Source organism: Coffea arabica, chromosome 10e (genome assembly GCF_036785885.1).
Source record: "Coffea arabica cultivar ET-39 chromosome 10e, Coffea Arabica ET-39 HiFi, whole genome shotgun sequence".
NCBI lineage: Eukaryota > Viridiplantae > Streptophyta > Magnoliopsida > Gentianales > Rubiaceae > Coffea > Coffea arabica.
Window position 1 is genome coordinate 16,768,094 of NC_092328.1, and position 17,057 is coordinate 16,785,150.

At 34.5% G+C, this 17,057-nt stretch overlaps 2 protein-coding genes across 2 annotated transcripts; both read left to right on the forward strand.

The window, feature by feature from the left end:
- Positions 1–1,706: 1,706 nt before the first annotated feature.
- Positions 1,707–2,768, forward strand: LOC113711351 (uncharacterized). Its single transcript, XM_027234517.1, has one exon. It carries the CDS (start codon positions 1,707–1,709, stop codon positions 2,766–2,768), a length of 1,062 nt encoding a protein of 353 aa, XP_027090318.1.
- A 1,608-nt stretch (positions 2,769–4,376) lies between these two features.
- On the forward strand, positions 4,377–11,757 carry LOC113711352 (monocopper oxidase-like protein SKU5). The gene is made up of 10 exons (XM_027234518.2): positions 4,377–4,577; positions 4,700–4,809; positions 6,781–7,051; positions 7,445–7,562; positions 7,897–8,257; positions 8,760–9,131; positions 10,035–10,113; positions 10,379–10,556; positions 10,687–10,795; positions 11,418–11,757. The coding sequence occupies exons 1-10, from the start codon at positions 4,428–4,430 to the stop codon at positions 11,452–11,454; spliced, it is 1,785 nt and encodes a 594-aa protein (XP_027090319.2). The 5' UTR covers positions 4,377–4,427; the 3' UTR covers positions 11,455–11,757.
- Positions 11,758–17,057: the final 5,300 nt, after the last annotated feature.

Sequence of the window (17,057 nt, forward strand, 5' to 3'; positions counted from 1 at the left end):
CTCTATTTTTTCAAAGATATTGGCACATCATTAAAGATGATTTGATACATGCCATTACTAGTTTTTTTCATACTAGAAACCTCCTTAAATCTGTAAATGAAACTTTAATTTCCTTAATTCCAAAGGTCGACAATCCAGTGATTCTCTCTAACTTCAGACCTATTAGCTTATGCTCAGTGCTTTACAAAATTATCTCCAAAATCTTAGCTAATAGGCTGAAATCTGTCCTTCACCCCTGTATTACCCCCTCACAGTCAGCCTTTGTCCCAGGGAGACAGATCTTAGACAATGTCATGATTGCCCATGAAATTTTACATTTCTTGAAAAACAAAAGATCTGGAAAAGTTGGTTTCATGTCCATTAAGCTAGATATGTCCAAGGCTTATGATAGGGTGGAGTGGAAATATTTGGGGAGAATTATGATACACATGGGTTTTTGTCCTATTTTTGTCCAATGGATCATGGCTTGTATTTCCTCTGTTTCATATTCCTTTAACTTGAATGGTAGGAAGGTTGGATATATTAAGCCTTCTAGAGGCATTCGGCAAGGAGACCCCTTATCTCCATACCTGTTCATCTTGTGCACTGAAGGATTTTCCAATTTAATCAATAAAGCTGTGGATCGAAAGGAACTCACTGGAATCAAAGTCAGTAAAGACAGCCCCATGGTGTCACATTTGTTTTTTGCAGACGACTCCTTGTTGTGTTGCAAAGCAAGTAAGAAGGAAGTTCTGAAGATTAAGGAAGTCATCAACCACTATGGCCAAGCATCTGGACAGGTTGTGAACTTTGAAAAATCTGCCATGTTTTTCTCTAAAAACACTCCCAACAGGATTAGGAAGGAGGTGTGTAAGGTGTTGGATAATATGAGGGAGGCCCAAAGTGGTAAGTATCTAGGTCTACCTATGACTATAGGAAGAGATAAGAACCAGGTGTTTGGGTACCTGAAAGACAAGATAAATAGCAAGTTGCAAGGGTAGAAACACAAGCTGCTCAGTCAAGGGGGTAAAGAGATTCTGATGAAATCTGTAATCATGGCCATGCCTAATTACATTATGTCTTGCTTCAAACTCCCTAGTGGGTTGTGTAAGGAGATTAGTTCTAGGTTAGCTAGATTTTGGTGGGGAGGGGGGGAATCGAAAAGAAGATGCATTGGGTCAAATGGAGCAAGCTGTCAGATGTGAAGGGTAGAGGGGGGTTGGGTTTTAGGGACTTAGAGATTCTCAATCTAGCTTTGCTTGCGAAGCAAATTTGGAGAGTCATCACTAATCCAAATTTGCTAGTAAGCAAAGTACATGAAAGAGGGAAACTGGATAGAAACACAACCCCCGCCCACGGCTTCTTGGTGCTGGAAAAGTATCCACAAGGGGGAAGAGTTATTGCAACAAGGGCTATGGAAGCGGGTGGGAGATGGTAGAACAGTGAGGATTTGGGAGGATAAGTGGATACCTGGATCGACCAATGGTTGTGTATCAACTCCAAGACCAACAAGCTGCCCACTCGTATATGTCCATGAATTAATTGAGGATGGGAGGTGGAAATCTGATCTCCTGCAGCTGTGGTTCAGGAGTGAAGACATCACTCTCATCTCCAGCATCCCTCTTAGTATTTTTGGCAGGAAAGACAGGTTTTATTGGCAGTATAGCCAATCTGGAAGTTACACAGTAAAGACTGGCTAAGCTGTCGCAAAAGGGACAGTTGACAACATGAGGAGCAAAACGGCACATGAACCTGAGACGAGTTGGGAAATTAGGAAACATACGGTATGGAAAAGGCTGTGGAGTTTGAATATCAAGCTGAAACTAAAACACTTCCTATGGAGATGCCTACAAAATGCCTTGCCTGCAAATGAAACACTTTTTAAGAGGATAGGAAAGGGAAGTAACATATGTTCCTGCTGTGGTGACAATGCTGAAACCATTGAACATATGTTATTCTTTTGCCCAACTGCCAAAGTGGTATGGAAACTTGCTCCAGTGAAATGGGATGGGATAGCTGAACTACAAGGCAACTTTTGGAACTGGTGGGTTGCTGTGATGCAATCAGCAAAGGAGGCGCATGGCCTGGACAGAATCCAGCTTACGGTTAGCATTTTATGGCAAGTGTGGAAGGCTAGAAACAAAATGACTTTCCAAGCTGAGAGGGGGAATGCAAAACTGATTGTCGACAAAGCTCACAGTGAATGGCTTGAGTATGAAGCTTGCAACGAAACCAATGGAAGACCAGCTACACCAGCCGAGGAGAATGGGCAATCACAACAGAAATGGGAACCACCTAAAGAAGGGGTGATAAGGATACACACGGATGCGGCACTCTCAGCTAAGATGGTCCGGACAGGCCTGGGGATCATTGCACGGAATTGGCGTGGAAAGATAGTGAAAGCTAAAGGCATCGTGACACGGAGGAGAGGAGTACCAGCAATCGAGGAAGCAATGGCAATAAGGAGTGCGTTGGAAATGGCCAAAAATGCAGGATGGACTACAATAGAGGTCCAATCTGATTGCAAATGTGTGGTAAGCCTAATCAACTCAAGCAATAGACAGGATTGTAAGTTGCAAACGATCCTGGATGACATTGAAGACTTGAAGAAGAACTTTGACTGTTGTGTGTTTTTGTTTATTCCCAGGACTGCTAATACTTGTAGCCATGCTTTGGCTCAATTTGTAGTTAAGTCAGTTAGGATAATTGAATGGGAGGGATCATTCCCATCTTGGTTATCAGAACTAGCTAGGAAAGATATGGGGGTAGTTACCCCGTTTTGTAATTAACTCTTGTAATTTCAAGTGTTAATATATATAAAATTGGTATCGTTTGTCAAAAAAAAAAAAAAGTGTGGGTGCCCTGATTCTTATTTCGTATCAAAATTGAATAATAAATATTTTGTGTTCAGGGCACCTAGAATGAAGCAAAAGAGGCACAGTAAGGAAGGGTGAGTGGAGGAAAGTAGACAATGTAAAGGCAGTGGAAGCCTAGGAAAGGTGGGAAGATGGGGAATAGATGGAGAAAGGGAGCACTAAGCATGAGAAAAAGATATTAAGTAAAATTGGGGCTACACATAGATTAGCAATTTTTTTTTTTTTTGGAGCATAAATTAGCAATGTTGAAAAAGTGTTTTGTGGTATTACAAAAACTTGTTATAATAGGTGACTGTAAGTTTGTAGATCACAGTGTCTGAGATCTAAGTATGCCTCTTTGCAAATAACATCAATGGCAAGCTGCTAATGGACAACAACGACAAACCGTCGTTGTCATTCGACATAACCAGAACCATGGAATGGAAGTAGTTGTGATTGCTCAAAAAAGGTTTGTTTGAGGAGAAGCCGTACGCAGATTTGGACTAAGACATTAATTGGCAAAGTATCATTAATACAATGATAATAATTAAGTACCATAGCACTCTACCGGATCTAGTTAACGTTTTTCAATTTTTTTTTCAACACAGGGAATATTTCAACTTTTTCAGACTAATCTCTCTGTGTCTGTGCATCCTGCCCCCAAGGATACACAAGCGATAGAGACTTGAATACACGACCTCGAGACCTAACTAGTCTATCCCGAAACCATCCGAGCCAACCCCAAGGGGCCTAGTCAACGTTTTTTCAAGCTAAACGATACATTTACAAGGTTTAAATGTTTCTACTTTCGTACATTTGAGTACAATAAAATAAAATACTCCTTTCTATAGGGCAGAGATAAGTGTGTGTGTACGATTTATTAACAATTCTCAATGATTTTATTGAAAAATAAAAGAGGGCCTTTCTCCCGGTGAGAGAATGATATCTATGTTAGAGAATATTGTTTGAAAATTGCTTGAGTTTGAAAATTGCTTGTGATTTGAGAAGCCGTTGTTAGTGTATGGTAGGAGTTTTTTTTTTTTAATTTTTTTTCTCATTGTTGAGCGCTAGTTATGTATGTTTGGAAGTAAATTGTATTTGTACGTCTCTAGTCCAGAAACTGAAATTAACAGGTAATAAAGACAAATGAGAAAAAACATTCAAGGAAACAAATAAAGAAAAAATTTCTCTAACTTTTCGTGATTTTGATACTAAAGAAATCTTCAATACGCATCTATTCAAGATCCCAAAAAGATATCAGTTTCCTTGGCAGGCCATAAGAGTCCTGCTTAGAGACGAACATACCTTAAAAAAATGTCACAAACTGCAGGAACAAGAAATAGAGGCAACTTACTAATATAAACAAGAATATTGCTGTTAAATAGAGAACTTCGTATTTCTCATTCAGCACCGAAACAGCAAAGTTTAGCTCTTTGTTACTCTCTTCTTGTCTCCTTTCTGTGCATGCTCCGGAATTATCACCAGTATCCTTGGTTTCCACCAGAAACTAATACTTTATAATACAGTTGTAACTTTCTTTGTATAATTTCTCGCACCCCAGATTAACGCTAACCCCTTCTTTCTCCAAAACCAATGGCTAGCTTAAGCAACGGTGCATGCAAATTTCTCCTTGGGTTTTTGTTGATTTTCCTGGTCTCTTTTGCAAAAGGAGAGGATATTTTCCTAGAATGGCATGTTGCAATCGATACAAGAATCAAGCCAATTGTCTCAGTCAATCAGCCGGTAACTTTGTGATCCCAATTCTCAGTTCTTCTTGCTGGATTTTGTTGAACATTGAGTCTGTGATTTTCTTATATTTAGGTAATTTTTTGTTTAGTATTTCTATGTTTCTGTTGGATGAATAGGTTATCACCATCAATGGCATGTTTCCGGGACCTCTTATCAATTCTACAACCAACGACAATATTCATGTCAATGTTTTCAATGACTTGGACGAGCCTCTACTCATGACATGGTAAAAGCTTTCCGTTGTTGTTAAACACCTTTTTTATTATTTTGCATTTTTATTTGCCCTATAGTCAATTATCGTTTGATTAATAAATATTTCTGTTTTTTTTTTGTGTTATATAAGTTGTCTTTCTGATTCCCAACTGCATGCAAAAATGGCAAAAAAAAAAAAATTCACAATTAAGGAAAACCTAATTAATTGAGTAAATCATGGTAGTTATTTCTTAGGTACCTTTAATTTCAAGCATCATCAAATATGGTAACTCCGAGAAATACTTGGGAACTCTAACCTTTCCAAATTAGTTTACCAAGTTACCTTCAAAAGGAAAATATGAGTTATTTAATTACGTTAAGTGCACCTAATTTACTAATTATTTGCGTCCGTTCACATTTATTTTCACCCATTATATTTAGACACTTTTTTTTAGGAAATATTAACAATTAGACCAATCAGTGTCCAATATCCATTGGACATCTATATAATGAAGCTGCATGCATGGATAACATTTCAATTTGTGTATTTTGTAAGAATAACGAAACAAAGGAATCAAACAAGTCCTTCTAAGTCCAATACAATGGGGGTGAAACCACAAGGTGTGAATGTAAATCCATTCCCACTAGTCACGGTCGTTGAATAACTCAATAAATTAATTGATATTTTAAGATTGTGATTATTAAGGAGAATTTAGGAGTATAAAAGAGATAAGAACCCATGAGGTGCTCCATAAATTTGGATTTCTCTTTTGTCTAGTGAAAAGTAGGTTTGGCAATAAAACAAACAAGAACATTGCAACCCTCGACGGCAATTCACTTGGCAATTAAATCAGAACACTATGCTTAAAGTCAAAATTGTTTATTTTGTAAGAATAACGAAGCTGCATGCATGGATAACATTTCAATTTGTTCTCTCTCTTCCCCGAGGCTGCGTCTCTATCATCCGTTTCGATCCCAATTTCTTCTTTTCTTTTTCAAATAATTGTTTATAGATATAAAGGTCTTAGATAAATGCCCTAGGGCGTTCAAGAAGCTTCCTTGGTAAAACCAAGGTGGATGGCCCTTACGAGTTTCATTTTAGACAAGTCTGTCCTTGGGTGTAAATAAATTTTAATATGGTGTAAAGGAGTTATACCGAAGGTATATATAAGTCGTAGCATGATATAAAAAAATTTGAAATAAATATCTTACCCCTAAAATAGAGTAAAATGGAAGTTGTGAGGCCGGGATTTAAAACAATGGGCCAAGGCATTCAGCTAAAGAAAGAGGACTCCCCCATTCACAATTAGTGTCAAAATTACATGAGGAGCTGTTTGGGTACAGGTTTATGTCATCGTCGTTTATTTCACAATTATGGTCAAATATATATATGTGAATCTGTTTGGGGACAGGTTTATGTCATCCCACGTTGGCTTATAATGGGGGTGGTTTCAAAACATTTATGAGTGAACCAATTTTGAAGCCCAGGTCTCAAAGTGCTGGGGGAGGGGAGGGAGGTTTTGGGCAATGTATTTAAATGCGGATCAAGGAGTGAACCAGAAGCTTCAAGTTTGTGGTTCGACCGGTTCAATTTCGGTTCAAAAGTTTTTATTGTTTATCTATTTTAGTATTAAAAATTTTGGATAAAGCTAAAATTCTTATTTTAAAAAATAAAAAAATTAGTGAATTCTTTGATGAACCTCCCAATCTTTACTCGTTCAACTAGTTCTTGACCAAGTTTGATTGGCTCAATTAAACTTTTGGATCAACTACTAAATCGGACCGAAAACATAGCGGGTTCACATTTCAACCTATTGAACCAGCTGGCCCACTCCGATTTTCAAAATGGGGGCTCGAGGATGAGGGCAAGTCACGGTTACACTCGTTCAAAATGATTAGTATAATGATCAATCAAACAACGGATACCAATATAAATTATTGACATTGGTATAAATATTCCTGATTTAAAATATGATAGTTTTTGCCAAAACCCTTTTGATTTCAGGAATGGCATTCAGCAGCGACTGAACTCATGGCAAGATGGGGTTTCCGGGACCAACTGCCCAATCCAGCCAGGAAATAATTGGACTTACGTTTTTCAAATGAAGGATCAGATTGGGAGCTTCTTTTACTTCCCCACAACAAAGTTTCAGAAGGCTGCGGGAGGATTCGGCCCAATTCGAGTCAACAATCGCATTGTCATCAATGTGCCATTTCCTAAGCCCCAAGATGAGTTCGACCTTCTTATTGGTGATTGGCATCAAGAGAGTTATAAGGTGATCAACTTAAGTTCCCCAAATGTCCAAACCACATGTAATTACTAGTAAACAAACTTGCCTAATAGTATGAAAATGATTCAAAGAAAAATCCAATCATGTTTTGCTGCTTAGTTATAAGATAGAAAAATCGAAATAAAAACATAATAAAATTTTCTCCACACTGTTCGTGCAGCAATAACCGATCTCTCTATCTATGTGTCATTTTCCCGGTTTAAAGGATATACTCTATATCTCAAAAGGGAAAAGTAAGAGGGAAAGATTTAAGAGTCGAATAAGAAAACTGATGCTAATTACCAACTGGAGCCTCGATTGGAGACTGCAATCAATGGGTTAGCATAGCATATTCTTACAATTATTTTTGTGTGCTTTCGGCCGTGGATTGATGAGCAGGATGTCAGAGCCCAATTGAATTCTTCACATACTTTGCCTACTTGGATGCTCATGAACGGAAAAGGTCCTTTTGGGAACCCACTTACAACAGCCCACGAATCCTTCACAGTCTCCCCAGGTAAGATTAATCCAAATTCTATTTTAATTTAAATCAGCATGACCGTTACGTTAACACTGAATGAGCAAATAAGATTTTATTTAGCCAAGATTAAGATAAGAATGCACCTGCAAAAAACGGCACTAACTCTAGATATAAACGTAGAAATCTCTAAAATCAAAAAGGTGGGTTATGATTTAGTTTGTGTGTGCATGTCATATAAATTGTATGTCGTTTAAATTGATATTTTCCAGATTATGTTAGACGTTTTTCAATATATTCTCTAGAATTAATTATTGTACTATTTGGTAGCTACACAACTCATTTTTTTTTATTTTGATTCCATTACAACTAGGAAAAACATATCGGTTCAGGATTTCAAATGTTGGCACTACGTGGAGTTTCAATTTTAGAATCCAAAATCATAAAATGCTGTTAGTGGAAACTGAAGGCTCATACACCAATCAAATCACCTTGGACACTCTTGACGTGCATGTTGGGCAATCCTATTCAGTTCTTGTCACAGCTGACCAAAATGCTGCTGATTACTACATCGTGGCTAGTCCTAAAATGATAGCTGACACAAATCAAAGCAGTCTAATTGCAGTTGGAGTGCTACATTATGAAAATTCTTCCACACCTCCAAATGGACCTCTTCCTAAGGGACCTGATCCATTTGACATCAACTCATCCATAACTCAAGCAAGATCCGTCAGGTAAATTTTTTACAACAAATTAGTGATAGAAAATCTAATCAAGGCTATGTATGAATTGCTTTTTTAAAAAAAAATTATTTTTATTTGTGGATTCCATAGTAACAACTCCAAAAAATAACTCTAAAAACACACAATTTTAAATACAACTTACAATAATATAAAAATAAAAATAAAAAGCTTAATTAGATTTTTTTCTTCCACCCACCACACACTACCACCCATCATCGCCATCACCTCTCTCCTGCTCCCTCCTTCAACACTACCGCCACCATCACTCCTTCCCCCTCCTCTCTCCTCCCTCTCCCTGTTTCCTCCTTCCTCCTTCCTCCTCCTCCCTCTTCTTCTTTCTCCTCTCCCCTCCTTTCTTCTCCTCCTTTCCCTACCCCCCAACCATCCCATACAGAAGACTCCATACAGAAAATCATCTAATGTTTAATAAATTAAGCATCAACTTCATATAAGACTCCATACAGAAACTAATAATATTGTTCTTTGCACGTAGGTGGAATTTGACAACAGGTGCTGCAAGGCCTAACCCACAAGGGACTTTCAACGTATCTAATGTAACACTGTCCCAATCCTTTCTTCTACATGGAGGAGTAACTGCTAATCTAGATGGTTTCGTTCACTATACTGTGAACAATGTGTCATACGACACTCCAAACACTGCTTTAAAATTGGCTGATTATGCTCTAAATGGCTCTGGTGTTTATCTTCTTGATGATTTTCCGGTCCATCACATATCATCTCTTGCTGTTAAAGGCACGTTTGTCAGAAGTGGGAACCACAAGGGATGGCTGGAAATTGTCTTTTTCAATCATCATCAGAATATAGACTCTTGGCACTTGGCCGGATTTGGATTCTATACTGTTGGGTAAGTAATTATGTATGAGTAATTAATTATTATTTAATCATTAGAATTAGCTAATCATTTGTTAAATAGAAATGTGTCTTGATCAATTAGGTCAGACATTAAGCATGTTCTAGTTTAAAGTTAATTCTACCAACAAAAAGATGTTCTTTCCTTTTTTTTTGTTTGGGGGGGGGGGGGGTGGATACCCACTACTGCTGTGTTAGATGAAACAAACAGATTTGAGAAGTACCATGAAAATGCATTTTCTTACCATGGATTTCGCTTGCAAAAAGATATTCCTTAAAAAACCCGTTGAAAATGTTTTATAGTTTTAAACTAATTTTTAGACAAATTGAAGCAAACAAAAACAATGCCTTCATATTTTGAATGTTCCATATCAATATCCGTTTGATCCAAATTTCACAATCACTATCACTATTGGTATCATAGGGTTGTCAGTGATAATGGATTTTGATGAGAACCCATAGTGTGTTTGTTAATGTGAAATGGATTTTACAATTTATTATTTTCTTTTTCATGATTTCATTTTTCTTTTCCTTTTTCTCCCATTTGTTGAAACCAGCACAGATGGTGGCATTTTTTTTTTCATATTTTTATGTTTAAGGAGATTAAGATGGGTATTTTTACTTTTAAAGAGAATAAAATAGATAATTAAGATGATTTTCTAGTGAATGGTCGTTAATCAGAAGACCCATAGAAGAGGTCTATCATTCTCATTGATTTATTTTCATTGGCCTCAAGCAAACATTTTGTATGGGTATAATTGAATTTGAAACCCATAGAAGGGGTTGAAACTCATTTATCAAACACCCCTTAGTTAACAATAATCACGCTTTTGGTCTTGTTTTCATCAACTTAATCAAAATTCTACTTCTAATCTTGGTTCTGCTCCCAAATCTCTAGGTATGGCTATGGAAATTGGACTCCTGAATTTCGTTCTACATACAATCTTTACGATCCAGTTGTCCGTTCTACCGTTCAGGTAACTTTTTTTAGCCCCTTAAACACAATCAAAATATAAAATAACACAAAACATAATCCCAATAAATTGATATTCCCTTGAATCTCTTTGAAATTCCCCTCCAACCCTTGTAAAACAATTGGTGTTAGATGAATTCCAACAATCTTATTGATAAATTTGTTATTTTTATCTCAAAAAATAAGTCAAATGAACTTACATATGAAAAAGTAATATAAATAAATTCTCCCAATAAGTTATCAATGATGATTGTTACAAAAATGAACAGGTGTACCCAAAAGGCTGGACGGCAGTATACGCATATTTGGATAATCCAGGAATGTGGAACTTAAGGTCACAAAATTTGAAGCATTGGTACCTGGGCCAAGAGCTCTATGTCAGGGTGCATGACCCTGATCCCAACCCAGCTAAAGAGCATCCTCCACCAGAAAATTTACTATACTGTGGTTAGTTTAGCAACTTCATACTAAATTTGGTTTTTTTTTTTTTGTTTCAATTTTTTACCATCTAAATATTTGGTCTTTCTTCTTTTTTGCCCCTCTTGTTTTTTTTTTTTTTTTTCTGAAATTTGTGTAGGGCTAGTGCTGGCTCCTCCTCCTCCTCCACCTGCCAATCCACAGCCAATGCCTAATCCAGCACCACCTAGTCCGCAAAAAGCTAGTGCAGCAACTTCAAATATTGGATGGTAATCATTCACAAGTTGATTCTTAATGCTAATTATAAAATGATAGTATTTTTTATTTTATGGTTTAAGGGTACAAAATAAGCAGAATAAAGAAGAGGTAAATCCACTGGAAAAACTATAACATTATTACTTACTTCCTGAATTGCATATGCAGTTATCTAAAAATTTCATTCTTCCATGCATAATAATGAACTACTGGTCTAATACTTCCCCTCTTTAAATTAGCTTGTCACGATTGAATTTAAAAGTACAGAAATTTTTTAGGACTTCAACTATTTACGATGATAATGGCTTGGATTAGACGAGGTGCGATTGTATAAGCTTACCAAATAACTCTTGATATTTAACAGTAGCGTAATATCTAGAAGTAAATGTCTATTTTTTTCAAAGAGAATTTGAACTTAGAACCTCTATATTCTAGGGAAAGGTGACATTTGTGATGATTTTGAAAAGGTGATTTCATTTTAGGACATCCAATAAACAGAAATATAATAGACTAGCTTTGGATTGAAGGGAGGATATATCTACATGTGAATTACTATGGTTTAGGAAGAAGATACATTTCTGGGATAAAATTGATTTCTATATCATTTTTCTAATATCCTCATTTGCACTTTGTCAGGTTTCTAATCGTCCTTGGCTTTCTCATGGCTCTATAGATGAAGCACTAATTGCTGCGGATAGTGATCAGGGATAATGAAACAGAAATTTTCCGATAATTGCTGCAGATTCTTTTTTTTCCCCTAATCAACGGCTAGGAATTTTAGTTGCTAATCAGTATTGATATTGGACTATTTTGGTCTCAACTGTGGAATCGAAGCAAAGAACATGACATATTCTTATGCTACTTCAAGTTCAAATTTTTCATATTCGTTGGACAAATCTTGTTTGCTACAATTGAATCGGAAGACATTTAATTTCTTCTTGCTTATATACTAAGGCTGCAAATAATTCTTCCGTGATCGACCTTTGGCTATATATATTTCTTTTGTTTTTGCTTGAATTTTTTGATGTTCTGATCATCTTTGTAACGTAAGTTTTCTTGGGTGCTTATTCACGCAACCATTGCAGAACATTTGATGCACATTGACACGGTAGACAACGTGATTCCCATTCTAAAATATTTTCGGGGAAATACATTGTCAAAGTCGTTTAATCAGGCTACTTGATGCATAGATTTACTGCTACAGATAAACTTGTTCGCGGTTGATTATTTTAATTGATTATAGATTCTAATTTTGAATTATCAGTTTTTTTTTTATGATGTTTTCATTTGCCTTTGTATTCAAATCATAGATTTTTAGTAGGCACAACAGCTAAAATCCACAATTAACCAAAAAATAGTTTTTCGTGATTCTGATTATTCTCTATAATCACTTTTCATAATCGAATTTTGCAAAAGCTAAAGCAAAATAGTGGGTTCAGTTGGAGATCTGATGCACAATTAGTAAACCATTTGAAGTTCTTATTGCAATTTTGTTTGAAAAGTAGTATTTATTTTCTGTTCGTTATAAGCATTTTCATGCCACACATCATATCATGCCTGCTTTCAGCCGATGTGCTCTTTTGAAAATGTCAAGTCAAGCCACATTTTGCATTAGTCCATTCCATAATTTTTTTATGGTAAACTCATCCTTGTTTAGCCTCTATACTCTGTATCCAGTGTCAGATAAAGGAGTCAAACATAATAGGAAATCTGCAAATTGTGAGGAAAACATTAATTAATTTGTTATTGTATCTAATGCATTAAAGTCAAACAACATAGGAAAATTTGCTAATGCATTAAAGTCAAAAGTCCAAATTGCACTGGTTTATGGCCTTTGTATACTGACAAACCAAACTAACACAAATTCGTTAAAAATGACTTCAACAAAATTCTTTGTTGTTGGAGGAAAACGACACTTTTCATGTTGGGATTATTTTGTAACTACCATCAATTATTGGGATTAACTAAAACTCTAAAATAAAATCATGTTTGACCTATAAAGATGTTGATTAGATTCGAAAAACATGATTGGATATAACAAGAAGTCTGGTACTGAACACCCACTTTTCATTAATTGAATTTTATTCTTGTCTAACTTCTCAATTGTTCCATCAGTAGCATTCTACAATAGTCAATATTTGTTTAATTAAATCCACAAACAGAAACCAAGCTGGTAGCAGAGCCACTCAACTGCTACTCTAAATCTTTTAATCTAAATTGTCATTTTTCCAAGTCAATTATCACCAAAATCATGATTGTGTTATTCCCAACATTATGAATTGCTAATAATGTTATTAAAAGAGCAGTTGTATTAAGAACAGTTTTGCATTTTTTTTTTTTTGTAGTTTAGTTGACTGATCGTACTACTTCCAGTATTATGGGTTTCTAATACTCTTATTAAAAGATTCTTTTGTCTCTAGAACGCTTCTTTTAAACGTTTGTGAACAATTTTACTTTAACGGAAGTTCAAGAGCCAAGCCAAGTCACAGCCGTATTTAGATTCAGGTCGTCTTGATTTGATTTGTACTGTTATAAATGTGTAGAATCAATGATAATCCCTTACTCAAAATGGACTATATTGAATTATGTGTTGCTATCTTTTACACTAATCAAGAAACTTAATTCATCTCTCTTCCTTCTCTCTAGAAAAAACTCTCTAACTAAACCTCCCTTCAACTCTCCCATACGAAAAAGAACAGATTTTTTCTAACCTTTCCCTCTGAGAGGAGTCCTCTCTATAGTTTTTTGTGTGATTAAAATCTCTTTTAGAATTTTCTAGTAAGAGTTTCTTCTCTCTTTAGGATTGTCTAGTGAGAGTTTTTTTGTCTCTTAAATTTTTTAGTGAGAGTTTTATTCTTTCCTAGCTAGGGATTCAATTCCTAATGAAAATTTTTGATATTTTTTTTATTTATTTTTCTTTTATTAGATCTGAGTTTTTTTATATTTTGATTATCAGATCTAGAATTTCTTGGATCCCTTCAGCGGATCTTACCATAATATCTGGATTTGAAGCAGTTAATCAACAGATCTAGTGATTAGAAGTATGTACAGATGTCCGTGGAGTTATAATTATTCTATCTCATTTTTTGAATTTGGAGATTTATAATGTAATTTTTATTATTCTTCAGATTTAGAGTATCCTTTCTTCATATTTGTTCTTTGATATCTGTGTATATTTGGTGATGTAATTTCTGTCATTAGTGCAGATTTTAATGAAATTATGATGTTTTATTTTTTTTTAAAAAGGACTATATTGCAGGGCAATACAATCTCAATTAATTCAAAAACGTAAAAATAAATATTAAAAGTCGGCTTCTTCAACCGACTGCTCATATGCAGTGCACATGCATCCACAAACCAAAAACTTGGTGTTGTATAACCTTGCAAACTGTGGGTGCTCAGAGCATGAAAAATGCATCGACTGAATTTGAAGGTTCGAAAAATTGTGCTGACAATATGTTAGTCAAATAGTATTAAAATGTTTTAGCGCCGTACTATCCCTAGAAATCTGCTTGGACTAATAACTTAATAGGGTTTATTAGCTTCAAGTGAAAGTCAATTTATAAAAGAGACAAAAGGAATCTTTTTAATTAAAAAATGATTATAGAAGACAATAATGAAGGCATGCGACAAATGAAAATAGTAAACTACCATGGGCTTGTTTGTATCCGATTTAGGTTTTGAAAAAATTGATTAGAAAAAAGTGATTCTAGAAAATATCTAGAATCGACTAAAGTTACTTGTTAATAGATTATAAATTTTAAGATTTTTTTTACTATTAGAAAATACAAAAACGAATGAAAACATCAGAAAAATTGATTGTTTTCAAGACCAGAGTGTATAATCAAGTTAAATAATTAAACAAGAACAAATCCATGAGTCTTAAAAAGGATTTGAATATTAACAGTTGAGGTTAAATAACTGAACGAGAACAAATCCATGAGCCTTAAAAAGGATTTGAATATCAATAGTTTTTAGTGATTGTAAATATGTGTACTATTTCATGCTCAATCTGCCTAGCTATAATCTTTTAAAGGGAGAAGAAATACAGTTTTGGTTCTCAATGTTCAACACATATACAAATTTAGTCCCTAAAGTTTTGACAAAAACAAATCTGATCCCCATTATTTGACACTTAGTATCTATAAAAACAAATTTAATCCCCAGCATTTTCATTTCGAAGCAAATTTAGGACAAGTGATGGACTTTTTCAATTATTGACAGATCTAGAAACGTGTAATCATTTGTTTGTTAAATTAAAGTTTTAAAATAGAAGAAAAATAATATCTAACTTTGAATAATAAGAATAACTCACATGATTATACATAAATGACTAATTTACCAAGAAATTTAAAAAATGGAAATTTATTAAACTATATGGAAAATTTGAGTCTTAGGCTTTTCGCCTAGGGGTGGTAGGGATAGAAAGTGAGAATTATTGCACGTGATTATTTTTTATCAGTAATTGGAAAAAATTCTATAAATATTCTTAATCGATTTTAAATTGGATACATTGGAACCATATTTGTTCTTGTTAAAATTTTTGGAACTAAAATTTTATAGATGCTAAATATTAAAAACTAAAACTACATTTTTTTGGTCCTAATTTTAGACATTTGAAGTATATTTGTAGGACGAACAAGAATAAATTGAATGCTTTGGTTGAATGGATAAGAAAATTAATACTTAGTGACGTACCCCGACCTTGATGGTGAAGTTCCATCGACTAGTTACATGTTCTGCTCTAAATTGCCCAAATCCAACCTTCGACATAAAGATAAGCAAAATATATGCAAGATTGGTAAAAAGTTTGCTAAAACAGATTAGGTTGTGATATAACTTTTTTTTTATAAAATAAAAGTCAATATTATTAATAAATTAGTTGGAAATCGTCTAGCATAATTTGTTTGACAAAGCAATCTATAATAAGGACAGAAAATACATAGAACATGTTACAAATATATTTGATTTGAAAAATCATTAGATTTAATAGAGTTACAAAATATAAAAGATTATGTTGTGAATCAGTTACAAAATATAAAAGATTATGCTGTGAATCACAAATCATCAGATCTAACCAATTGCACAAGCTACTCCATAGATATATGTGCATGTCTATTCTTTTAGATCTGATGTCCAACTGGTTCAAAATCAAAACTAATTATGAGATCTGACAAGAAGACCCAAAGAATTCCAAATCTAACAAATAGATCTAAAAATATTCTTAGATTTGGGAAAAAATAACAAAATTTGAACAAAACTATCACTGGAATAACTTTGAAGAGAAGAAAACTCTTATTAATAAAACATTAAGAGAGACAAAACTCTCACTAGGATATTTTAAGAGAAATTTTATTAAACAAAAAATAAAAACAAGGGAAGAGGAAGGGAGACCTTGATTTGAGGTCAAGATCTCTCTCCTTTGGAGAAAGAATAGTAGAGAGAATGGATAGGATATCCTAAGAGAGACTTTATTAAACAAAAAATAAAAACAAAGGAAGAGGAAAGGAGATCTTGACTTGAGGTCATGATCTCGCCCCTATGGAAGAAACACAGTAAAGTGAAGGCAGAGAGAATGGATGGGAAGAGAGATACTAATGTATATCATGACTTTAGGTTGGATATAACTTTAATCAATTATAAATACACCGATCCACCTGCAAGTAATATAGTAAGTAATAGCTTGAATTCGTGGGGAAGGAATGTGTTGAATGGTATGGTGGAGGGAGTGTAAGAGGTACCGGATTTGAAATCTCTTACTTATACTTAAAAAAAATCTTGAATTCCTGAAATGTTGTGTTATTACTGCAACTATGATTAGTAGATTTGTTGAGTTACCATTTCCACCAGCCACATTGCTTTTTTTTTTTAATATAAAACATCATAATTTCATTAAAATCTACAGAAGTTACATCATTAACCATACACAAATATCAAAGAATAGATATGAGAAAAATGGATACTACAAATTTGAAGAATAAATAAAAATTAAGATAAAATAATTGTAACTTCAAGAAAGTTTATGCATGCATTCAATCACTGGATTTACTAATTAATTGCTTTTGATCCAAATATTATAGTGAGATATGCCCAATGAATCAAGAAATTATAGATCTAACGATCAAGACCTAAAAAATTCAAATCTTGTGACGCCCCCACTTCTCCCAAGGGCGAACCCAAGGGTATCGGCGGAATGTCTGCCCAACTCTCGCCAGAACTCGGTACTAATTCAATTTACACTCAATAATAACCAATCGATACTAAAAATCGAAGAGA